Genomic DNA, 20,174 nt, shown 5'->3' on the forward strand with positions numbered 1-20,174 from the left:
AACTGAACAGATGGAGGAAGGGGAGGAGCCCGGCTCGTGCTCAAAACATTTTTGGCATTTTGGAGGATCTGTGCGTTCCAGAGCGACGGGATGATACCTTCTAAGCAGATCATTTAATCCTGCTTGTTCACAAATCAATGCAGCTTTTGTAATCATCACATTCTGGGAAAATGTTTCTAACGCTCTTCTCTCTGGCAATGAGGATTACAGCAAACAGTTTGTGATGTTAAAGTTTTATTTCAAAGAAAATAAACCAACTGCATCACGTGTTAGTCTTATAATGTATAAAGCAGTGGTTCACAAACCTGGGCCTGGAGGCACCCCAGCCAGTTATGTTTTCAGGAATATTCATGAGAGATTTGCATGTCCTGCCTCCACTGCATGCAAATCTTACTCATGAATATTCCTAAAAACCTAACTGGCTGGGGTGCCTCCAGGCCCAGGTTTGGGAATCACAGGAGTGGCGTATTCAGAGTTCAGGCACTTTTACCCAGGTATATCATTTGTCACTGTCCTGGTCAAGCTCAGGCTCTACAGTGGTCGTAAACCTGTCCTCAACTGACTCCTGCTGGACAATCATGGAACAGGACCTGAAGTAGCTTTAGAGAGTGCCGACCATTGTTCTCCTCCTGTTGCATCCTGTTAGTATTGTTATAAACAGACAAAACATTAGGCCTCAAAATTACCATGGTCTTCTTTGTGAATTTTGATAAATTGGGGTTCATGAATTCTTTGAATAAGTGACAACTGTTTATTATTGTATCCTGTATTAGTTGTCCAAACACACAGCAGCATGAAAGTATGTTGTCAGTCAAGCAGTTACTGCCCCAGTCGCAGGCTGAACACATGCAGGATACCGAGGTCTGCAAGATTTCAGTGCTGCTCTCATGTATCTGCTTCCTGACAGTTGCCAAGTGTTGTGCGTTTCACAGTGTGAGCTGCAGTTCTCAGGACCCCTTGGCGTGTGACTCGAGGACAGTAACAGAAGTCTCACACAAACACACTCTGTCACCACTTGATACTGAAGCCAGTGTTCATCTTCTCCACTGCATGGTACTCTGTGTGCAGCATCTTTTCAGCTTTCTCCGAACCAGGCCGGTTCAGCCACTGCTCATAAAGTTCTGCTGTGGCTGAGTTTTGCTCCGGAATCTCGGTTTGGACACTGTCATAGAGCATCTCCACTCGCTGAAGCAAATCCTTGCTGGCTTCTGCATCTGCTCGGATTTGACCTCCACCATTTAAGCAACCTAAAAGAACAGCACATGGGCAGAGGCTCAGAACTGCAAGTTTAAGTCTTTAAAAGGAAACTTTCTGGCATAAGTTATGCATACCTTACTGTACTCCTTGCAAACCACTTATGGATAAAAACAGCACATTCTAGCCTGGGAATAATTTGAAAAGCAAATGAAAAGGAGTCTTACGCTACTACGCACACACCTGACGGGCAAGCCATGACCTCCACATAGTGATAGGGACATTTTCCACGCTTCAGTTTCTGAACCAGGTTTTGAATGTTTCGAAAGCCATAAGCTAAAGCAAACTGCAGCAAAACCTTCCCGTCCTGTTCTAGAGTCACCTCCTGAAAGTCCTTGTTTCTAGCCAAAAGAATACAAAGCAAAGTAAGATTTATAAACATATTTATCTGTAAATAAATACTGAAGATTAGTTGTTAAGAAAAAAAATAAAGACTACACAAACTACCTGCCAACCAGGCCCTGGAAGTTAGAGAATTAACACTGGCATCCCAGTTCTTCAGACGTGCAAAAAGAGTATGCCACGCTGCAGTAACTGAAACAGTGTATTTTGTCATTACAAGAACATACCAGCTGCCCTCTCATCCCTTCCCTTGCTTCTGGGGCTGACGTAATAAGCTGTATTATCCTTCAACACGGCACGTTACTCAGGATTTCCCCATGCTAACATTACTAGCCATTGTAGTAAGGATTTTAGCATGGAAAAATGATCAGGAGAATCACCATATAAAAAGGTAAATGCAGTTGGCATGCACACAGGCAGAATTAGTAACTGCTCCCCATGGGGGAGGGGGGACCCCCCCACAAACAGTTGTAAGGCATGCTTTTCGCTTGGTGCTTAAAGAATAAGGCCCTTGCCAGTGACTTTAGTGGTTAGTGCAGTGGACTTTGATCCTGGGGAACTGAGTTCGATTCCCACTGCAGCTCCTTGTGACTCTGGGTAAGTCACTTAACCCTTCATTGCACCTGGTACAAAATAAGTACCTGAATATATGTAAACTGCTTTGAATGTAGTTGCAAAAACCTCAGAAAGGCAGTATATCAAGTCCCAATTCCCTTTCTTTGGATTTAAGTATGCAAGTATTGCCATACTGGGACGCAGACTGAAGGACCATCAAGCCCAGCATCTTTGTTTCCAACAGTGGCCAATTTGTCAGCACCTTCCCTGCTTCAGGGTCTAATGCAACAGCCTCATATTGGAGCCAGATCAGCAGAACTGCTGCTTTCAGAGAAGATTCTGGCAGGGTTACAAGGATCATTATGACAACTCTCCACTGGACATGTTCTTCTAAAGCTTAGGGAGAAATTAGATCTTACCTGATAATTTTCTTTCCATTAGTCCTTCCCCCTATTCCAGAACCTGTGGGATACAGTGGTGGAAATAAGTATTTGATCCCTTGCTGATTTTGTAAGTTTGCCCACTGACAAAGACATGAGCAGCCCATAATTGAAGGGTAGGTTATTGGTAACAGTGAGAGATAGCACATCACAAATTAAATCCGGAAAATCACATTGTGGAAAGTATATGAATTTATTTGCATTCTGCAGAGGGAAATAAGTATTTGATCCCCCACCAACCAGTAAGAGATCTGGCCCCTACAGACCAGGTAGATGCTCCAAATCAACTCGTTACCTGCATGACAGACAGCTGTCGGCAATGGTCACCTGTATGAAAGACACCTGTCCACAGACTCAGTGAATCAGTCAGACTCTAACCTCTACAAAATGGCCAAGAGCAAGGAGCTGTCTAAGGATGTCAGGGACAAGATCATACACCTGCACAAGGCTGGAATGGGCTACAAAACCATCAGTAAGACGCTGGGCGAGAAGGAGACAACTGTTGGTGCCATAGTAAGAAAATGGAAGAAGTACAAAATGACTGTCAATCGACAAAGATCTGGGGCTCCACGCAAAATCTCACCTCGTGGGGTATCCTTGATCATGAGGAAGGTTAGAAATCAGCCTACAACTACAAGGGGGGAACTTGTCAATGATCTCAAGGCAGCTGGGACCACTGTCACCACGAAAACCATTGGTAACACATTACGACATAACGGATTGCAATCCTGCAGTGCCCGCAAGGTCCCCCTGCTCCGGAAGGCACATGTGACGGCCCGTCTGAAGTTTGCCAGTGAACACCTGGATGATGCCGAGAGTGATTGGGAGAAGGTGCTGTGGTCAGATGAGACAAAAATTGAGCTCTTTGGCATGAACTCAACTCGCCGTGTTTGGAGGAAGAGAAATGCTGCCTATGACCCAAAGAACACCGTCCCCACTGTCAAGCATGGAGGTGGAAATGTTATGTTTTGGGGGTGTTTCTCTGCTAAGGGCACAGGACTACTTCACCGCATCAATGGGAGAATGGATGGGGCCATGTACCGTACAATTCTGAGTGACAACCTCCTTTCCTCCGCCAGGGCCTTAAAAATGGGTCGTGGCTGGGTCTTCCAGCACGACAATGACCCAAAACATACAGCCAAGGCAACAAAGGAGTGGCTCAGGAAGAAGCACATTAGGGTCATGGAGTGGCCTAGCCAGTCACCAGACCTTAATCCCATTGAAAACTTATGGAGGGAGCTGAAGCTGCGAGTTGCCAAGCGACAGCCCAGAACTCTTAATGATTTAGAGATGATCTGCAAAGAGGAGTGGACCAAAATTCCTCCTGACATGTGTGCAAACCTCATCATCAACTACAGAAGACGTCTGACCGCTGTGCTTGCCAACAAGGGTTTTGCCACCAAGTATTAGGTCTTGTTTGCCAGAGGGATTAAATACTTATTTCCCTCTGCAGAATGCAAATAAATTCGTATACTTTCCACAATGTGATTTTCCGGATTTAATTTGTGATGTGCTATCTCTCACTGTTACCAATAACCTACCCTTCAATTATGGGCTGCTCATGTCTTTATCAGTGGGCAAACTTACAAAATCAGCAAGGGATCAAATACTTATTTCCACCACTGTAGTTGTGTCCATCAACCAGAAGGAAATAAAGAACTGAAAACTAAGCTGTGCGTTAGTGAAGGTGATACCGTCAAGTTTTTAATAAAACTGAACTCGTACACACATTTTCACAGTACGGGAATGCAGTCACATTTTTCTACCACAGCACTCCGTAATAAACTGGAAAGGAACGAGGGTAACTGCACTTAGGAAGCTTTTAAAAAGTTCCCGTAAGTTTTAGAAAAATATGTACCGTGGAGTAATGTCAGTTTTTCGGCATGGTTGCATTGCATTGTTCTACAGAAAGCCCCCATTACAGATACAAAAAAAACTTTGCTAACTCAGACTACATTAATGGAAAAAGTGGATGGTACAAATATTTCTACCCCAAAGCTTGATGCAAGCATTTTCAGGATCTCAAAACACTTGGGGAATATATACAGCTAAAGTAAAAAGCATTTGTTTCGTTAGGCAACAGAGAGAAGTGTCCTACTATCCTTACTTCAATGGTTTGTATTTCAATTCGTCTACTTGAATTGCAAAGAGCTCCTTAGCAGCGTGTCGGAAGATGTGCTCCAGGTATCCCCCAGACCCTCCTCCAGAATGACTCTGCAGCTGCTGCTCCAATGCAACATTAAAGCTGCAAAGACAGAGAAAGCACAAGGCAGCTGGTAGTACTTGTTGGATGTTGGGATTTCAATCATTGCTGCTGCCAAATGAAAGACAGACAGACAGACATCCTTAAGAGCTGGCTCATGCATGCTAAAATAACAGAAGCCCAAGATGATGTCCGAAAGTTACCAGAGCTCACACATACTTCGAGCAAATTTCTCAGTCTCTATCTGTTCTTAAAGCAGTTTTGCTTTGTTTAAAAACTAATTTTGTTTTGTGAATGTGTCATATCTAAAAACTTGTAATTTATTGTTTCTTATGATTTTAAGTTTTATTAAATATCCATATATATTTTTTTTATTTTCTGGGTGAATCCACTATTCTTGAAAGAGCTGTAAATTCCTAGATCTATGTTCTACTTCTCTGTTTGTAATCTGCTTTGAACTTCATGGTAGCATAACACCACCTTGTGCATTTCCACATGGCAACAGAGTCAGATATACATATCCTCAACAAAAAGATAAATAAACGTCTATGCAGTTTGAATACAGCAGGATGCATCTTTCACACTGAGTAGGTCTTGAGATTCTAGTGATATTTAATAAGGCAACTAGACTAGAACTGTATTTTAATCTGCGATCATTGAGGACTGTACAATGCCAAGTCCTTCCTTCATCACTTTGTCATAACGGGTTACTTTCCGAGTACGTTTCCCTTATGTGGCTATACCACATCAACGTTATCTTACCACAACTTCACTATGTATTTGTTTACACCGGAGTCTGCAATCGCCTCTCCGGTACTATGTAAGCCACATTGAGCCTGCAAATAGGTGAGAAAATGTGGGATACAAATGTAATAAATAAATAAAATGCCTACAACTTTCATGCCTAGGCCTCTGTGCCTTTATAAAAACGGACTCTCGGAACGATCCCCAGTGCACACAAGATGTCACACCTCTTCCAAAGCAGGTGTAACATTTGTGTCTCTATGTTGCATATTTTAGAAACTGTGCCCCAGCCTCACCTGGGAACGCCCACGCCCAGACTGCACACAAATTTATACTAGACATGTTCCACATATACAGTGGGGGAAATAAGTATTTGATCCCTTGCTGATTTTGTAAGTGTGCCCACTGACAAAGACATGAGCAGCCCATAATTGAAGGGTAGGTTATTGGTAACAGTGAGAGATAGCACATCACAAATTAAATCCGGAAAATCACATTGTGGAAAGTATATGAATGTATTTGCATTCTGCAGAGGGAAATAAGTATTTGATCCCTCTGGCAAACAAGACCTAATACTTGGTGGCAAAACCCTTGTTGGCAAGCACAGCGGTCAGACGTCTTCTGTAGTTGATGATGAGGTTTGCACACATGTCAGGAGGAATTTTGGTCCACTCCTCTTTGCAGATCATCTCTAAATCATTAAGAGTTCTGGGCTGTCGCTTGGCAACTCGCAGCTTCAGCTCCCTCCATAAGTTTTCAATGGGATTAAGGTCTGGTGACTGGCTAGGCCACTCCATGACCCTAATGTGCTTCTTCCTGAGCCACTCCTTTGTTGCCTTGGCTGTATGTTTTGGGTCATTGTCGTGCTGGAAGACCCAGCCACGACCCATTTTTAAGGCCCTGGCAGAGGGAAGGAGGTTGTCACTCAGAATTGTACGGTACATGGCCCCATCCATTCTCCCATTGATGCGGTGAAGTAGTCCTGTGCCCTTAGCAGAGAAACACCCCCAAAACATAACATTTCCACCTCCATGCTTGACAGTGGGGACGGTGTTCTTTGGGTCATAGGCAGCATTTCTCTTCCTCCAAACACGGCGAGTTGAGTTCATGCCAAAGAGCTCAATTTTTGTCTCATCTGACCACAGCACCTTCTCCCAATCACTCTCGGCATCATCCAGGTGTTCACTGGCAAACTTCAGACGGGCCGTCACATGTGCCTTCCGGAGCAGGGGGACCTTGCGGGCACTGCAGGATTGCAATCCGTTATGTCGTAATGTGTTACCAATGGTTTTCGTGGTGACAGTGGTCCCAGCTGCCTTGAGATCATTGACAAGTTCCCCCCTTGTAGTTGTAGGCTGATTTCTAACCTTCCTCATGATCAAGGATACCCCACGAGGTGAGATTTTGCGTGGAGCCCCAGATCTTTGTCGATTGACAGTCATTTTGTACTTCTTCCATTTTCTTACTATGGCACCAACAGTTGTCTCCTTCTCGCCCAGCGTCTTACTGATGGTTTTGTAGCCCATTCCAGCCTTGTGCAGGTGTATGATCTTGTCCCTGACATCCTTAGACAGCTCCTTGCTCTTGGCCATTTTGTAGAGGTTAGAGTCTGACTGATTCACTGAGTCTGTGGACAGGTGTCTTTCATACAGGTGACCATTGCCGACAGCTGTCTGTCATGCAGGTAACGAGTTGATTTGGAGCATCTACCTGGTCTGTAGGGGCCAGATCTCTTACTGGTTGGTGGGGGATCAAATACTTATTTCCCTCTGCAGAATGCAAATAAATTCATATACTTTCCACAATGTGATTTTCCGGATTTAATTTGTGATGTGCTATCTCTCACTGTTACCAATAACCTACCCTTCAATTATGGGCTGCTCATGTCTTTGTCAGTGGGCACACTTACAAAATCAGCAAGGGATCAAATACTTATTTCCCCCACTGTACACAACAGGAAAATCCGCAAAAGCGGAGACCTCAAAGGTCCCACGAGAGAGATACACAAACAGAAGAGGAAGAAAGTGGGAAAAGGACCACAGACTCCAGAAGCAGAAAGGACAATCTTGTGCTTAAAAAATGTTTATTGATCAAAGACTCGACACAACGCTGTGTTTCGGCCCAAAAGGCATCAGGAGTTTGGTTCTGTTTGCCAACTTAATTTGAAGGCTGGTATTGTCCACCACAAAGGTCTTTATCAAGACCATCTTCTTGATTGATACAGTCAGAAATATTTAACTTCCAAAGATTTTTAGATCTTTTCATTCAAAAAGACTCCTGATGCAGGCCTTTTGGGCCAAAACACAGTGTCGTGTCTTTGATCAATAAACTTCTTTTAAGCACAAGATTGGCCCTTCCGCTTCTGGAGTCCTTGGTCCTACTCCCACTTTCTTCCTCTTCTGTCCACATACACACGACGACACTCAAAAAGTGCAAACAGAATGGGGCCGGTGTTAAGGACATCAGCACACTTCAGCCCTATATTTTAGTTATTGGGATTTATTAACCACCTTTATGAAGAGATTCACCCCGCTTCATGAAATGGAGCCAATTCTTCCTCTCCTGGGTCCTCATACACACACATCAGGAAATATCCCACCTAGGAAATACTCATTTTAATGATGAGAACAAAAGGGCTTAATCGAGTCCTTATTTGGGGCAACTACAGTTGAGCAAAGGAGACTGGTGAGCAGGAGACAATTTTACTCCTCCCCTGACTGATTCTTACCTCTATACCTCCTGTTCCCACTAGGGGGATCTGAATTTTATTCTCTCATCTGGTCACATTTCTCGCTACATTTATTTGGCTTTTCACATATAACATCACATCAGCAACTCCTGGTTCTTTACGTCTTCTAGTAAAGCCATTGTGAGTCTGTTGTAAGGAAGTCTGTTTTGCTTACTGCTGGGAAAGAAATACACGGAGGCGTGCATTCTGGACAGCCCTCAGGCTCTCTTTGCAAACAATCAGGGTCTGAACTGGATAGGAATTAGAATCCCAGCCCTGCTTTCTCACTATACAGGATTTATGGAACCTTAGGCTACTGGGCACCAGGCATTGTGATTATTATTTTATTATTTGTTGTATTTGTATCCCACATTTTCCCACCTATTTGCAGGCTCAATGTGGCTTACAATATTCCGTCATGGCATTTGCCATTCCGGAGTAGACAAACAATTGGTGTTACATGGATGACAATATAGAAAAATTCTGGAGTAAGTGATACATTAGAGTTACATGGAGCACTTGGAAAACAACATAGAATTAGGCATACGGTATAGCGAGAGAGTTTTAGGAGTGTAATTGAAGTGGTATTATGTTGTCATTAAAAAAAAAGACCATAAAAAAAAAAAGTTGTCAGTAGATCTAAAGACTAAAATAGAACTTCTTACATGGAATCCAAAGAGGCTGGTGCCACGTCTGACAAAGACACACCCTCTTCCTCCAGCATCCGAAGCACCTCCCCTGAAAGGAAAATCACATCACAAACGTTAGTGATCAACATCTTAACAACAGGAAAGATCATTCAATTGTTTTCATACAAAAATATCCTCCTCAGTATCTGTCTAGTCATTAGAAAAATTAAAACTATTGTTAAATTCTAATTTAGACTATACTAAAAATACTACATTTAAAGGCATTTTATCCCGATGCAGGACAATGGAAAGGGGACAACTTCTGCATTCTACCAAGCTGAAAAACAATCTCATAAAGATTTTCATGCAAAACACTTGAGAATAGCAAGAGGTGTCAATTAAAAGATAAAATAATGTAAATATTGAATACGTGAATGGTCACTCTCACTTATCAAAGCTGTGATGAACCATACCTATGGCTTTCACAGGCCAAAAGAGCTTTAAAGAGGCCCTTTTCTCCTGAGCCCAGATACATCCTAGAGTGTACCAAAGTCTGTGCAAAATCAAAAGTGCAATCAAATCCACAAAACAATTCTTGCTATCTAAATAATAACCTCTGAAGTTCAATACAGTCAGGAAGTGATCACACCAGCATTCTATGATGCTTTCACGCCCTTGGTCCCAGACCTGGGTCCAGCTGCAATCCTTCTGCAGCCATGTTTAAAAACACATCCTTAAAGCCAGTCTAAGCGCAGGGATAGCATTTGAGTTTGGATGAAGACATGTTGATCGGGTTCCACCTGCTCCCTTACCTGTAGTAATCACACAATCCACCTCCCGGGTATCAGACTCTTTGATAAAGAAGTCTGGCCTGGATGCCTCCAGTTTCTTGTCATAGCAGGGCATTACGCTCACGTGATAGATGCGATCTGGCAATACATTCTCAAAAAGAAAAACACAGAAAAGCTTCAATGGCATGGCAGAGTCTGCAGTGCAGTAATATTCCATGGAATCTCATGGGCGTTAAAGAGATCAGGATCAGGAGACATCCCTGACAACTCGATGTCAATGCAACCATATTTGTTTCCTCCATTGCTATTACCAGGATTTCATTTGATTGCATTTTGTACTTATGTTTGGTCATTTTACTATTCTTGTGTTGTTAACACAATGTAAGTTGTTTATATCAATTTCCACATAAAGGCAGTTAACAAATCCCAATAAATAAACAATTAACAGTGATATCCATGAAAACAGGCTATTTTGGGCCAGTGTTTCCATTCTGTCAGTTTTTCTAATATGTTTGTAGAAAGTGGAATATAATTTTTCCACTTTCTAATTCCAAACCATTGCAGAATCAGTCAGCACATTCTCATACTCGGCTTTATTAGTGTTGTTAATATTAGGTTGATGAACTTAAATGATCAGCGAGTCATTTAATGGTGCATTATTTTTATTAGAACATTTATATAGCACAAATTCTCTTCCTTTGGCCATGCACCAACTCTCTTCTGTGTCCCAGTTTAAAAAAGCAGTTGAAAACCTGGTTGTTTTGTAAAGGGTTTGTTTGAAGAGAGGGTTTTCAGGTGTTTCTGGGGCACTGAGTGTTTGTATGGTTTTTTTTTTTATGATTGTTATGTTGTACCCCGCCTAGATGGCTGGATAGGTGGGTTATAAATGTATTAATTAAATAAATAAAATAATGTATTACCCCTCTGTTTACAAAGCTGCGCTAGTGGTTGCCAGTGCGCTAATGCTGGCATAGCCCATGTGTCGGCATTACCGTGCGGCTTTGTAAACAGGGGGTTTAGTTTGAAGCAGATTTACTTTATATACGTCTTCCATCAACTAAGATATTGAGTAATTAGAAAGAACAAAATACATACAATAAAAGAAAAAAAAATAATTTTCATTTTTAATTTGCTTTTTACATTAGAAATAAAATTCAATAAAGCATTTTAACAAACTCCAACCACCTGGATAACAAAACCATGCTTTACATTACTCCTGGAAACAGAGAATTTATTCCCTGTCGTAAGGCCTGAGAGAGACAGCGTGCCATAGTGCTGGCCCTCTGTGACTTAAGCGCATTTTTAAGTGGCTGACAAACGACGGTAGCTGTAACAGTCCCTTCAGGGAAGGCTGCAGTGACCTCGATGGAGACCAGTGCTCCAGTCTACCACCTGTATATTGTGGCTGCTTCTATAGATAACGTGGTAGAACAAACATAAAACTGCATGTTGAATTCCATTAAAAAAAAATCAACAGCCAGTGAAAGCTCTTTTAAAGGGTGGTCATATAATCCAATTCCCCCCCCCCCCCCCACCCCACCCCACCCACACACTCCCACCCCCGATAATATTAGCCTACATGAGTCATAGTCAACTTATGTTGGCCTAGAAGAAGCCAAGAACCAGGGAATAATAATAATCCAGCCAGGTACTTGTGACCTGGATTGGCCACTGTTGGAAGCAGGATACAGGGCTGGATGGACCATTGGTCTAACCCAGTATGGCTCTCTTATGTTCTTATGGGAACTACTATCAGCTGAGAGGAAAGCAAAACAGAGGACAAGAGAAATTATACATAATCAAGCAGCTCCTCTGCGAGTTCCTCTGGCCCCCCTTGAGGGGGCAATTCTTTAACTGGACACCTCTATTTACAGGCTCTGAGGGTGTATGGTAGGAGCCTATTATATAAAGGAATCTAGGCGCATAAATTAGAACATAAGAACAGCCATACTGGGTCAGACCGATGGTCCAGCCAGCCCAGTATCCAGTTTCCAAATGTGGTCAATCCAGGTCCCAATTACCTGGCAGAAACCAAAACAGTAGCAACATTCCATGCTTCCAATCCCAGGGCAAGCAGTGTTTTTCCCCATGTTCATCTTAACAACAAACTATGGACTTTTCCTCCAGGAACGTGCCCATTTTTTTTTAAACCCAGATATGCTAACCGCTGTTACCACATCCTCCAGCAATGAGTTCCAGAGCTCAACTATTTGAGTGAAAAAATATTTCCTTCGTTATAGATCTGTCTAACATTTAGACCCCCAGAATCACACCACACATCAAGCTGGCATAATAAATACAGCAGGTACCTGTGTAACTTCCACTATTCTGTTAATTATGCATTGAATTTGGAATCCCACCTATGTCCCTTGCATATCCCCCTTATAAATACACGTAATTATTCTAAACATTTACACGCATAACACGTGTAAATGTAGGTGCCTAGGTTATAAATGTCTCTTCACATGTCCCACCCCAAAAGCATTTACTGTTGCATTTTACAGTTTTAAGACCATAATACCAGACACCCGCTGATCAAAATCCATCTCTGGGTCAACTTCTTCAGCACAAATATCAAATCCAGGGTATCGCACTGGGTACGAGTAGGTACATGTACCAGCTAAATACAGTCCAAAGTTTCTAAGTGGTCTAAGAAAGCCAGCAAGGAGCCGGTCACTAGTATTGTGTTCAGTACACCTGGGTATGTTTTACCTGTTGTTTTGCAAAGTAATCCTTGATCAGGGCACCCATGACCTGCTGGGGAGACCTTGTGGTACTGATGTGTGGAAGAATGAACTGTCCGTGCGTTTTCTCCGCATAGCAGATCCAACCTGTCATCAGAAAGAAAGCACCAGGCAGAGCACAATCAATCACTGCCCTAAATCTTATCCCAACCAGGAATTACTGCCGCAAGAAGAAACCCACCTTGAGTTTCTACACATAAAACGTAGTGTTGTTATCCCTCTATCCTGCCCCCTTATGTTTACGTTTTATTAAACTTTTGTTATACCACCGTTCACAACAGGAATCAAAGATGTGCATAAACTAAAAAAAGATAGTAGAAAAATTTGAAAGGAACTACAATTCAAGATAGGAAAGAACGAATCAGAGGGGAAAATGAATCCTAAAGAGGATAGAGCGTACTATTACTACTTAATGTTTCTAGAGCGCTACTAGGGTTACGCAGCACTGTACAGTTTAACAAAGAAGGACAGTCCCTGCTCGAAGGAGCTTACAATCTAAAGGACGAAATGTACTACCAAATTAACCATCAAGAGGAGGGAGAGGGGATCCTCAGAGCAGAAATACTCTAACAGGAGCTACACGCACAGCAGAAAACACAGAATTCAGAAACGGCTGTCTGAGCGGAGGTCTCTGAAAAACTCCCAGGGCCTAGATTAAAAAGGAGCCTGACAAACACTCTTACAAAAGATATACAGAGAAGGCCCATTTGCTTGGTTTAAAAATCCTGTATCACTGGCTACTTAAGTACATAAGCACACAAGTATTGCCATACTGGGACAGACCGAAGGTCCATCAAGCGCAAAACAGCTCAATACATTTTATTCTGTTTATTCTAGAAATAAGCAGTGGATTTTTCCCCAAGTCTATTTTAATAATGGTCTATAGACTTTTCCTTTAGGAAGCCATCCAAACCTTTTTTTTAAACCCCGCTAAGCTAACTGCTTTTACTACATTCTCTGGCAACGAATTCCAGTTTAATTACACATTGAGTGAAGAAATATTTTCTCCAATTCATTTTAAATGTATTACTTTGTAGCTTCACTGCATGCCCCCTAGTCCTAGTATCTTTGGAAAGAGTAAACAAGCGATTCATGTTGCATTATACTTAGGAAGTATAATGCAATGTGTGCACATGTATGACAATAACAGCCTTTATTTTCTTAATTTTCCAGCTGCTTTACTGATGCGATTCCTCTAGAAGGAAGTATACAGGCCTTGCTCCTCTCCAGAAATGTACCTGGACAGGCAGAGGCCAGCATTGGCCAAGCCTCCTTCTCTTCATTCTGTCTCCGAAAGCGTTGCACAAATTCTCGCTGACTCTCCAGGAGGCTGAAATTTCTTGCAAAGGTTGTATCAAAGACATAGTGCACACCTAAAAAAAAAACAATCGCCAACATGCCTTAGGGTAAACAACCTAGGAAAAAGGCCCCAAGATTCATGCTTTTGAACATATGTTCCTGCACAAGCAAGAGCTCTCATCACCCAGAGCTGTACAATCCAGTCACGGTGATGTACTTAACTCCAAATTAATTGCTGAAAATATGCAACAAGAGTGATAATTCAGCATTTGCCTCTGTTATGGATAAAAAAAAAATTAAGGACCCTAAATCCAATGCTACCTAAACGAGTAGACGAGACTCCTTCCCAGTTAAATAACGCTGACTAGGTCATACTGGATTTTCAGGACCACCCGAGTGTGTCAACCCCACAGCGCAAGAGACCCCCATGGGTCTCAACCCCAATCCAGCAGCCAGAAGTTGTTACTAAAGACCAGCCCCAAGGGAACTAACCTCCCCCCCCTCGGGTCCAAAGCTAACATTACCATCTGCTGAGACTGAAAACAGACTGGGTTTCTGGGGACTGCACAGCCCCACTTATAAGCTTACTTGAAGCTCAATTTGTCTCCATCTGCTGGTCGGAGTGCATAGCTTCTCTAGAGGGATGCTATGGAAACCTGGATTTTTTTTTGAGTGGCACATAACTAGATATAATGCTGCTGAAAATTTGGTCACATCACCAAGGAACTATCCAAATGGTGCCGGGGAGGTTCTGAGGCACAATCTGAGCAGAGCAAGCAGTTACCCGCGCAGCACCAATGTTAGGCTGTCCTAAGTTAATCGGGAAGCTTTCTGGGTACCACCACTGAATATCGGTGGTATCCAGCAACTGCTTTGCTGGATATTCAGTGCCAGTACCCAGACGGGAACCAGTACTTAATAGCCGGGCACAAATTAGCCAGTGCTTAACAAAACACTGGCTGAAAATTATCCTCAAAGTCTTTAGATTCAATGACTGGAATGATATACATATATATATGTGTGTGTGTGTGTACAAATAAAATGGTCTTACAATATTAAGCAATTTTAATGTTTACAAATTTTAACAACAACCCCCTCCCCCCTTTTACAAAGTAGCACTAGCGGCTGCTAATGCGGCTCTTGCCTTTTTTAGATGTAGGTCAAAGTTCAGCTACAGTGCGTATTTGCCTGTCCCAAAGTTGGTACCTGAGGCGATGGAGGGTGAGATCACAAGGAGCGTCACTGAGATTTAAACCCTGGCTTCCCTGGTCCTCGGTCTGTTGCCTTAACCACTGAAGATACATTACTAAATATAAAGTATTATTAGAAAGTTACACACCTAATTTTTTGAAGAATGCAGTTAATTTCTTGGCTGTGTCTTCAATGCTCAGGTGAAAGTTTGCTGCCAAGGACGCTCTGGACTGGGGTGAAACAGACAGAACCACCAGCTTCTGCTGCTCAGACTCTGCAGTCTAACAAGAGAGAGATATACCTTGCAATCAGAACAGCTGCCTCACAATTGAGATTTGCACCAGATCGGTTTCACCCATTTCATTTACATAATGTCTCCTCATACCTCTGTCCTTCATTAACCAGTCCCTTAGAACATAAAAACTGGGCCCGACCGAAGGTCCATCAAGCCCAGTATCCTATTTCCAACAGTGGCCAGTCCAGGTCACAAGTATCTAGCAGGATCCTTTACCAAATGTATTACATGCTGTTTTTTTTTTTTTAAGTTTACATCTTGTAAAAAACAGGGGTAACAAAAATCTTTTAACAAGCACATGGAATAGACATTGAGCATGTAAATGTACAGTAGCACATTCACAGGTTAAGTGGTAGTGGGACGAGGACGACTAGATGCTAGTCTGTAACGGTACGTGAGAAGTAGCAGGGTGTGTAAATGCAAGGGCACGAGAGGGGCATGGGCGGGGTTGCCATTTCTGCTATGCTTTTGCAGGAACGGGATGATTTTGTAACTAGAACCTCTTCCCTGAGGAAGAAATAGAAACTTGGCCATGTTGGCAGAGGTTCTCCTGTGGCTTAAGTGTTGCCGTTACTAAAGATAAGTGCTGCTTTTGAGTTACTTAAAGCAGTTAAGAAATATCTTTGTGAATTACGAAACAAAACAGAAAAAAATGTTAAAAAACCAAAAATCAAGTTTTCTGTAGAATATTTGGGTTGATCTATGAGGATTTGCGCCTCAGTCATTCTGTTGGATGAACACTGCAATACTATGTTCGTATGGTGAGAGCAGCATTAATATTTGAGGATCCCCAGAAGAATGTAGATAGTACATCAAAGTGACTATTTTAAAGTGTGATAAGATGAATAATGGTTAAAAGGAATTGAACTTAGTTGACTGGAAGAATATATTGTTGTTTGGGACAAAATATATGTGACATTGGTTATAAAGTCCCCACACGAAAAATATAGGTCTACTAAATTTAAGTTACACAGGTAGGCAAGCCGATGCAGAGGTATGAAAGTAATTCTATAATGGAATCCTGGCACTCTCACTAATGGAATCGCCGCATCTCAAGAAAGATATAGTGGAATTGGAAAAGGTGCAGCGAAGGGCGACTAAAATGATAACGGGGATGGGACGACTTCCTTATGAAAAAAGACTAAGGAGGCTAGGGCTTTTCAGCTTGGAGAAGAGACGGCTGAGGGGAGACATGATAGAGGTATATAAAATAATGAGTGGAATGGAACAGGTGGATGTGAAGCGTCTGTTCACGCTTTCCAAAAATACTAGGACTAGGGGGCATGCGATGAAACTACAGTGTAGTAAATTTAAAACAAATCGGAGAAAATGTTTCTTCACCCAACGCATAATTAAACTCTGGAATTCATTGCCGGAGAACATGGTGAAGGCGGTTAGCTTGGCAGAGTTTAAAAGGGGGTTAGACGGCTTCCTAAAGGACAAGTCCATAAACCACTACTAAATGGACTTGGGAAAAATCCACAATTCCAGGAATAACATGTATAGAATGTTTTTTACGTTTGGGAAGCTTGCCAGGTGCTCTTGGCCTGGATTGGCCGCTGTCGTGGACAGGATGCTGGGCTCGTTGGACCCTTGGTCTTTTCCCAGTGTGGCATTACTTATGTACTTATGTACATTCCCCCTTTGTGTATGATGTTAGACAAGAGACATATAATTTAAAAGAAAATAATCGTTAGCTTGAATTAGAGCATTTTTCAGCCTCCTTGCTGAACCAGCTTGAGTTGTGTAATCTCTTGGTAAATAAGCAAGTCAATGGATCTTACTTATTTAACTCACACCCCTTCAACAGAAGCTGACGGCAAGTTACATTTGGGTATTGTATGTTTTCTTAAACCCATGCTGGACCCTGCAAGTACCTGGTTGTGTTTTAACACCTTGTAGAGCTCCTCGTGACTCTGCTGGGTGATTAAGACGCTTTCTGCAGATGTGATGCAGCCGCTGCAAGCTAAACAGTCATTCAGAGTGATCTTTGCCTTTTCAAGCTTTTCAGCACCTCCATCCTGCATTGAAACCCACCAGAAACTACATGAATATTTAAGATTATGGGCTCTTTTTCTTATTATGCCCTGAAGTCCCTTCCTTGCCAAATACTGGAATGACATTTTTCAATCAGGGATAACAGAGTGTTCTGACCTGGTTAACTTGAAAATAACTCCCATCGTCGTCAATTTTTATCTTTGCTGCTGCTTTGCCTGTTTTTTTCTCAACTTTTATTGGTTTTATACAATCCTGAAAAGAAAGAAAACAAAAAGAAAAAAAAAAAGTAAAATGCAAAACAACCATGCCACTTTAATAGAGGGGCACCACAGCACTTTATGTGCCAGTCTAATGGGCCCGTTGCCAGGGCCGGTCTTAGCAAGTGCGGGGCCCTATGCAGACCAATTTGGTGGGGCCCCATCCTAGCCCCGCCTACCCTAGCCCCACCCCCACCCTAGCTCCACCCCATTGATAAGATTATTCCATTTTTAGAACATTTTTTTATTACGAAATTTCAAATAAAGACAAATGAAGCTAAACTTGTACAAAAAAAAACTGATCGAAATAATAAGCACAATGCTATCATGAAACCTCCCCTCCCCAGAAATTATTCAGTTCAAGTCCACTACAATTAGTAGCGGGCCCAAGCCGGGGGTGGATGCCGCGCCGGTGGTGGCGGGAGCAGAGTGGCCGAGCCGCAGGAATGGGGATCATCTCAGGCGACTAAGGCGAGCAGCGGCGGAGGTCGGAGCAGAGGCACGAGCGAGGCAGAGTTGAAGCGTTGCGCGGGGCCCCCTTAGGCATGCCGTGCGGGGCCCCCTTAGGTGCGGGGCCCTATGCGGTCGCCTTGGTCGCCTCTGCCTAAGACCGGCCCTGCCCGTTGCTCAAGATGGCCCTGACTTTAAGCCCTATGCTTTAAATCACCACAGGTCCTTTATGTGTCTAGATGTTATATGCCACATCTTTGAAAAGCTTGAGTGTGAAGATTCTACCTAAGTGATTAAATTTAATTAAAAAGCACTCAGGCCCTGAGGCTTACAACTGGATTAGAGTTTTCACCAAAACTATGGGGGCAATTGCATAACTTGGGGCACCTAGGTGCCATTATATGACAGGAGTCCCTATTTGGAGGTGCCCTGCTGACATTTTTATGAGTAAGTGCTAATATAACAATTATTATAGATAATCATCTCACAGCCAATTTGATCTCATTATGACAAGTTCTGTGGTAAAGATGCCTCTTTTGGGTCGCCCCCCACCCAGTGTGTTTTTTCTAGCAAAAAAGGTGCTAGGACACCCTTCAGGAGTGGGGTGATCACTGAGGGACCCACCCCACAATAGCCAGGCCCCCTGCAACCAGTCACAGAATCTATGACAAGGCAGAATTGGTGTGTAGAGCCTGAGCTCTTTGATTAAAATTTGGGGATCATGGGTCAATTTTAGCAGACAATGGAAAAGGTGCTGGTACTCAAATGCCAGATCACCCTTCAGGGGTGGGGTGATCACTGAGGGACCCACCCCACAATAGCCAGGCCCCCTGCAACCAGTCACAGAATCTATGACAAGGCAGAATTGGTGTGTAGAGCCTGAGCTCTTTGATTAAAATTTGGGGATCATGGGTCAATTTTAGCAAACAATGGAAAAGGTGCTGGTACTCAAATGCCAGATCACCCTTCAGGGGTGGGGTGATCACTGAGGGACCCACCCCACAATAGCCAGGCCCCCTGCAACCAGTCACAGAATCTATGACAAGGCAGAATTGGTGTGTAGAGCCTGAGCTCTTTCATAAAAACTTGGGGACCGTGGGTCAATTTTAGCAGACAATGGAAAAGGTGCCAGTAATCAGGACCCCCCTCAAATAAAGCCCTACCCCCACCCCCATTCTCATCCTATATGCCATGTCTGCAGCAACACTTTGATGCTTTGTAGGTCAACACATCAGCCATGCGCATGATTCAGTGACTGAGAAATGACAAGAACGGCCAGTATCAACAGGATCCGGCTTTTACCCAGCTCAGCCCCCCCTCCCCCCCCTTTAAGGGCGCTCAAGCTCTTTAAACGCGCTGCTTTCCGTCTGTGCGCGCTGGGACTGGGAAAGGGGGGGGGGTTGTGCGCGTGGCCGGAGCCCCTCCCCCTCCGGGGACACCGACCTGGGAGGGTCCGATAAAATCATCCAGATCCGTCAGCTGCAGCACCCCGCTGAAGGGCGACGCCGCCATTTCTGCCACGCTACTTCCAAGCGCGGAAGGAAAAAGGGGCCAAAGGCTGCAAACTGCCGTAAACACCCCAGCCCTGTGCGCCACACTGTCGTGAATGCCAGCGCTCTACGCCTGCGCAGGAAAAAGAAGTGTTGTGGATGGGCGGGGCCTGGAGGTCATTTTTCTTCTGTCTGTGAATAAGAAAATTGCTTGTGCATAGGGTGAGGGTGGGTTTGTTTGTCCTTTGCAGTTTTTCAGGGTTAATGCTTATAGGTTATAATGAAAAGCTGTAGAGGGACTTCCAATGAAATATGAAACAAATAATTGGGGGGTAAGTTCGGGAAGCTCTGCGTGTAGAGCAGACAGGCAGCAACCCCCCCCCCCCCCCCCCCCCCCCCCCCCCCCGTTTAAGGGTTAGTAAAGGCATACATAGTAACATAGTAGATGACGGCAGAAAAAGACCTGCACGGTCCATCCAGTCTGCCCAACAAGATAAACTCATATGTGCTACTTTTTGTGTATACCCTACTTTGATTTCTACCTGTGCTCTTCAGGGCACAGACCATAAGCTCAAGGTTTAAGACACGAGGCGCATGATTGCTTCCCAAACTTTTCTTGAGTAGAGAGGTGTGGTAGCCGTGTTAGTCCACTTTTAAAGGCAATCAATAGAAATAAAACGAAGTAAAACATGGAAAAGAAAATAAGATGATACCTTTTTTATTGGACATAACTTAATACATTTCGTGATTAGCTTTCAAAGGTT

The 20,174-nt window shown here is 43.3% G+C and overlaps 1 protein-coding gene across 1 annotated transcript; it reads right to left on the reverse strand.

Annotated features, from left to right (window-relative positions):
* Positions 1-380: 380 nt before the first annotated feature.
* CIAO3 (cytosolic iron-sulfur assembly component 3) lies at positions 381-19,440 on the reverse strand. Its single transcript, XM_030212807.1, has 11 exons — positions 19,364-19,440; positions 17,370-17,465; positions 17,093-17,236; positions 15,069-15,201; positions 13,669-13,803; positions 12,399-12,517; positions 9,708-9,837; positions 8,932-9,004; positions 4,699-4,836; positions 1,438-1,595; positions 381-1,247 (listed from the first exon to the last, which is right to left on the reverse strand). The coding sequence occupies exons 1-11, from the start codon at positions 19,430-19,432 to the stop codon at positions 1,009-1,011; spliced, it is 1,434 nt and encodes a 477-aa protein (XP_030068667.1). The 5' UTR covers positions 19,433-19,440; the 3' UTR covers positions 381-1,008.
* Between the last annotated feature and the right edge of the window lie 734 nt (positions 19,441-20,174).

The sequence above is a fragment of the Microcaecilia unicolor genome, chromosome 8 (genome assembly GCF_901765095.1).
Source record: "Microcaecilia unicolor chromosome 8, aMicUni1.1, whole genome shotgun sequence".
Classification (NCBI taxonomy): Eukaryota; Metazoa; Chordata; class Amphibia; order Gymnophiona; family Siphonopidae; genus Microcaecilia; species Microcaecilia unicolor.

What these genes read in the sequence shown, in the direction of transcription:
- CIAO3 (XM_030212807.1), bottom strand. Translation starts at nt 19,432, where the DNA reads ATGGCGGCGTCGCCCTTCAGCGGGGTGCTGCAGCTGACGGATCTGGAT. An exon ending in ATTTTATCGGACCCTCCCAG is followed by an intron (nt 17,466 to 19,363) that starts GTCGGTGTCCCC and finishes CTTTCTTTTCAG; the next exon opens with GATTGTATAAAACCAATAAA. An exon ending in GGTCATGGCTTGCCCGTCAG is followed by an intron (nt 1,248 to 1,437) that starts GTGTGTGCGTAG and finishes CTGTTCTTTTAG; the next exon opens with GTTGCTTAAATGGTGGAGGT.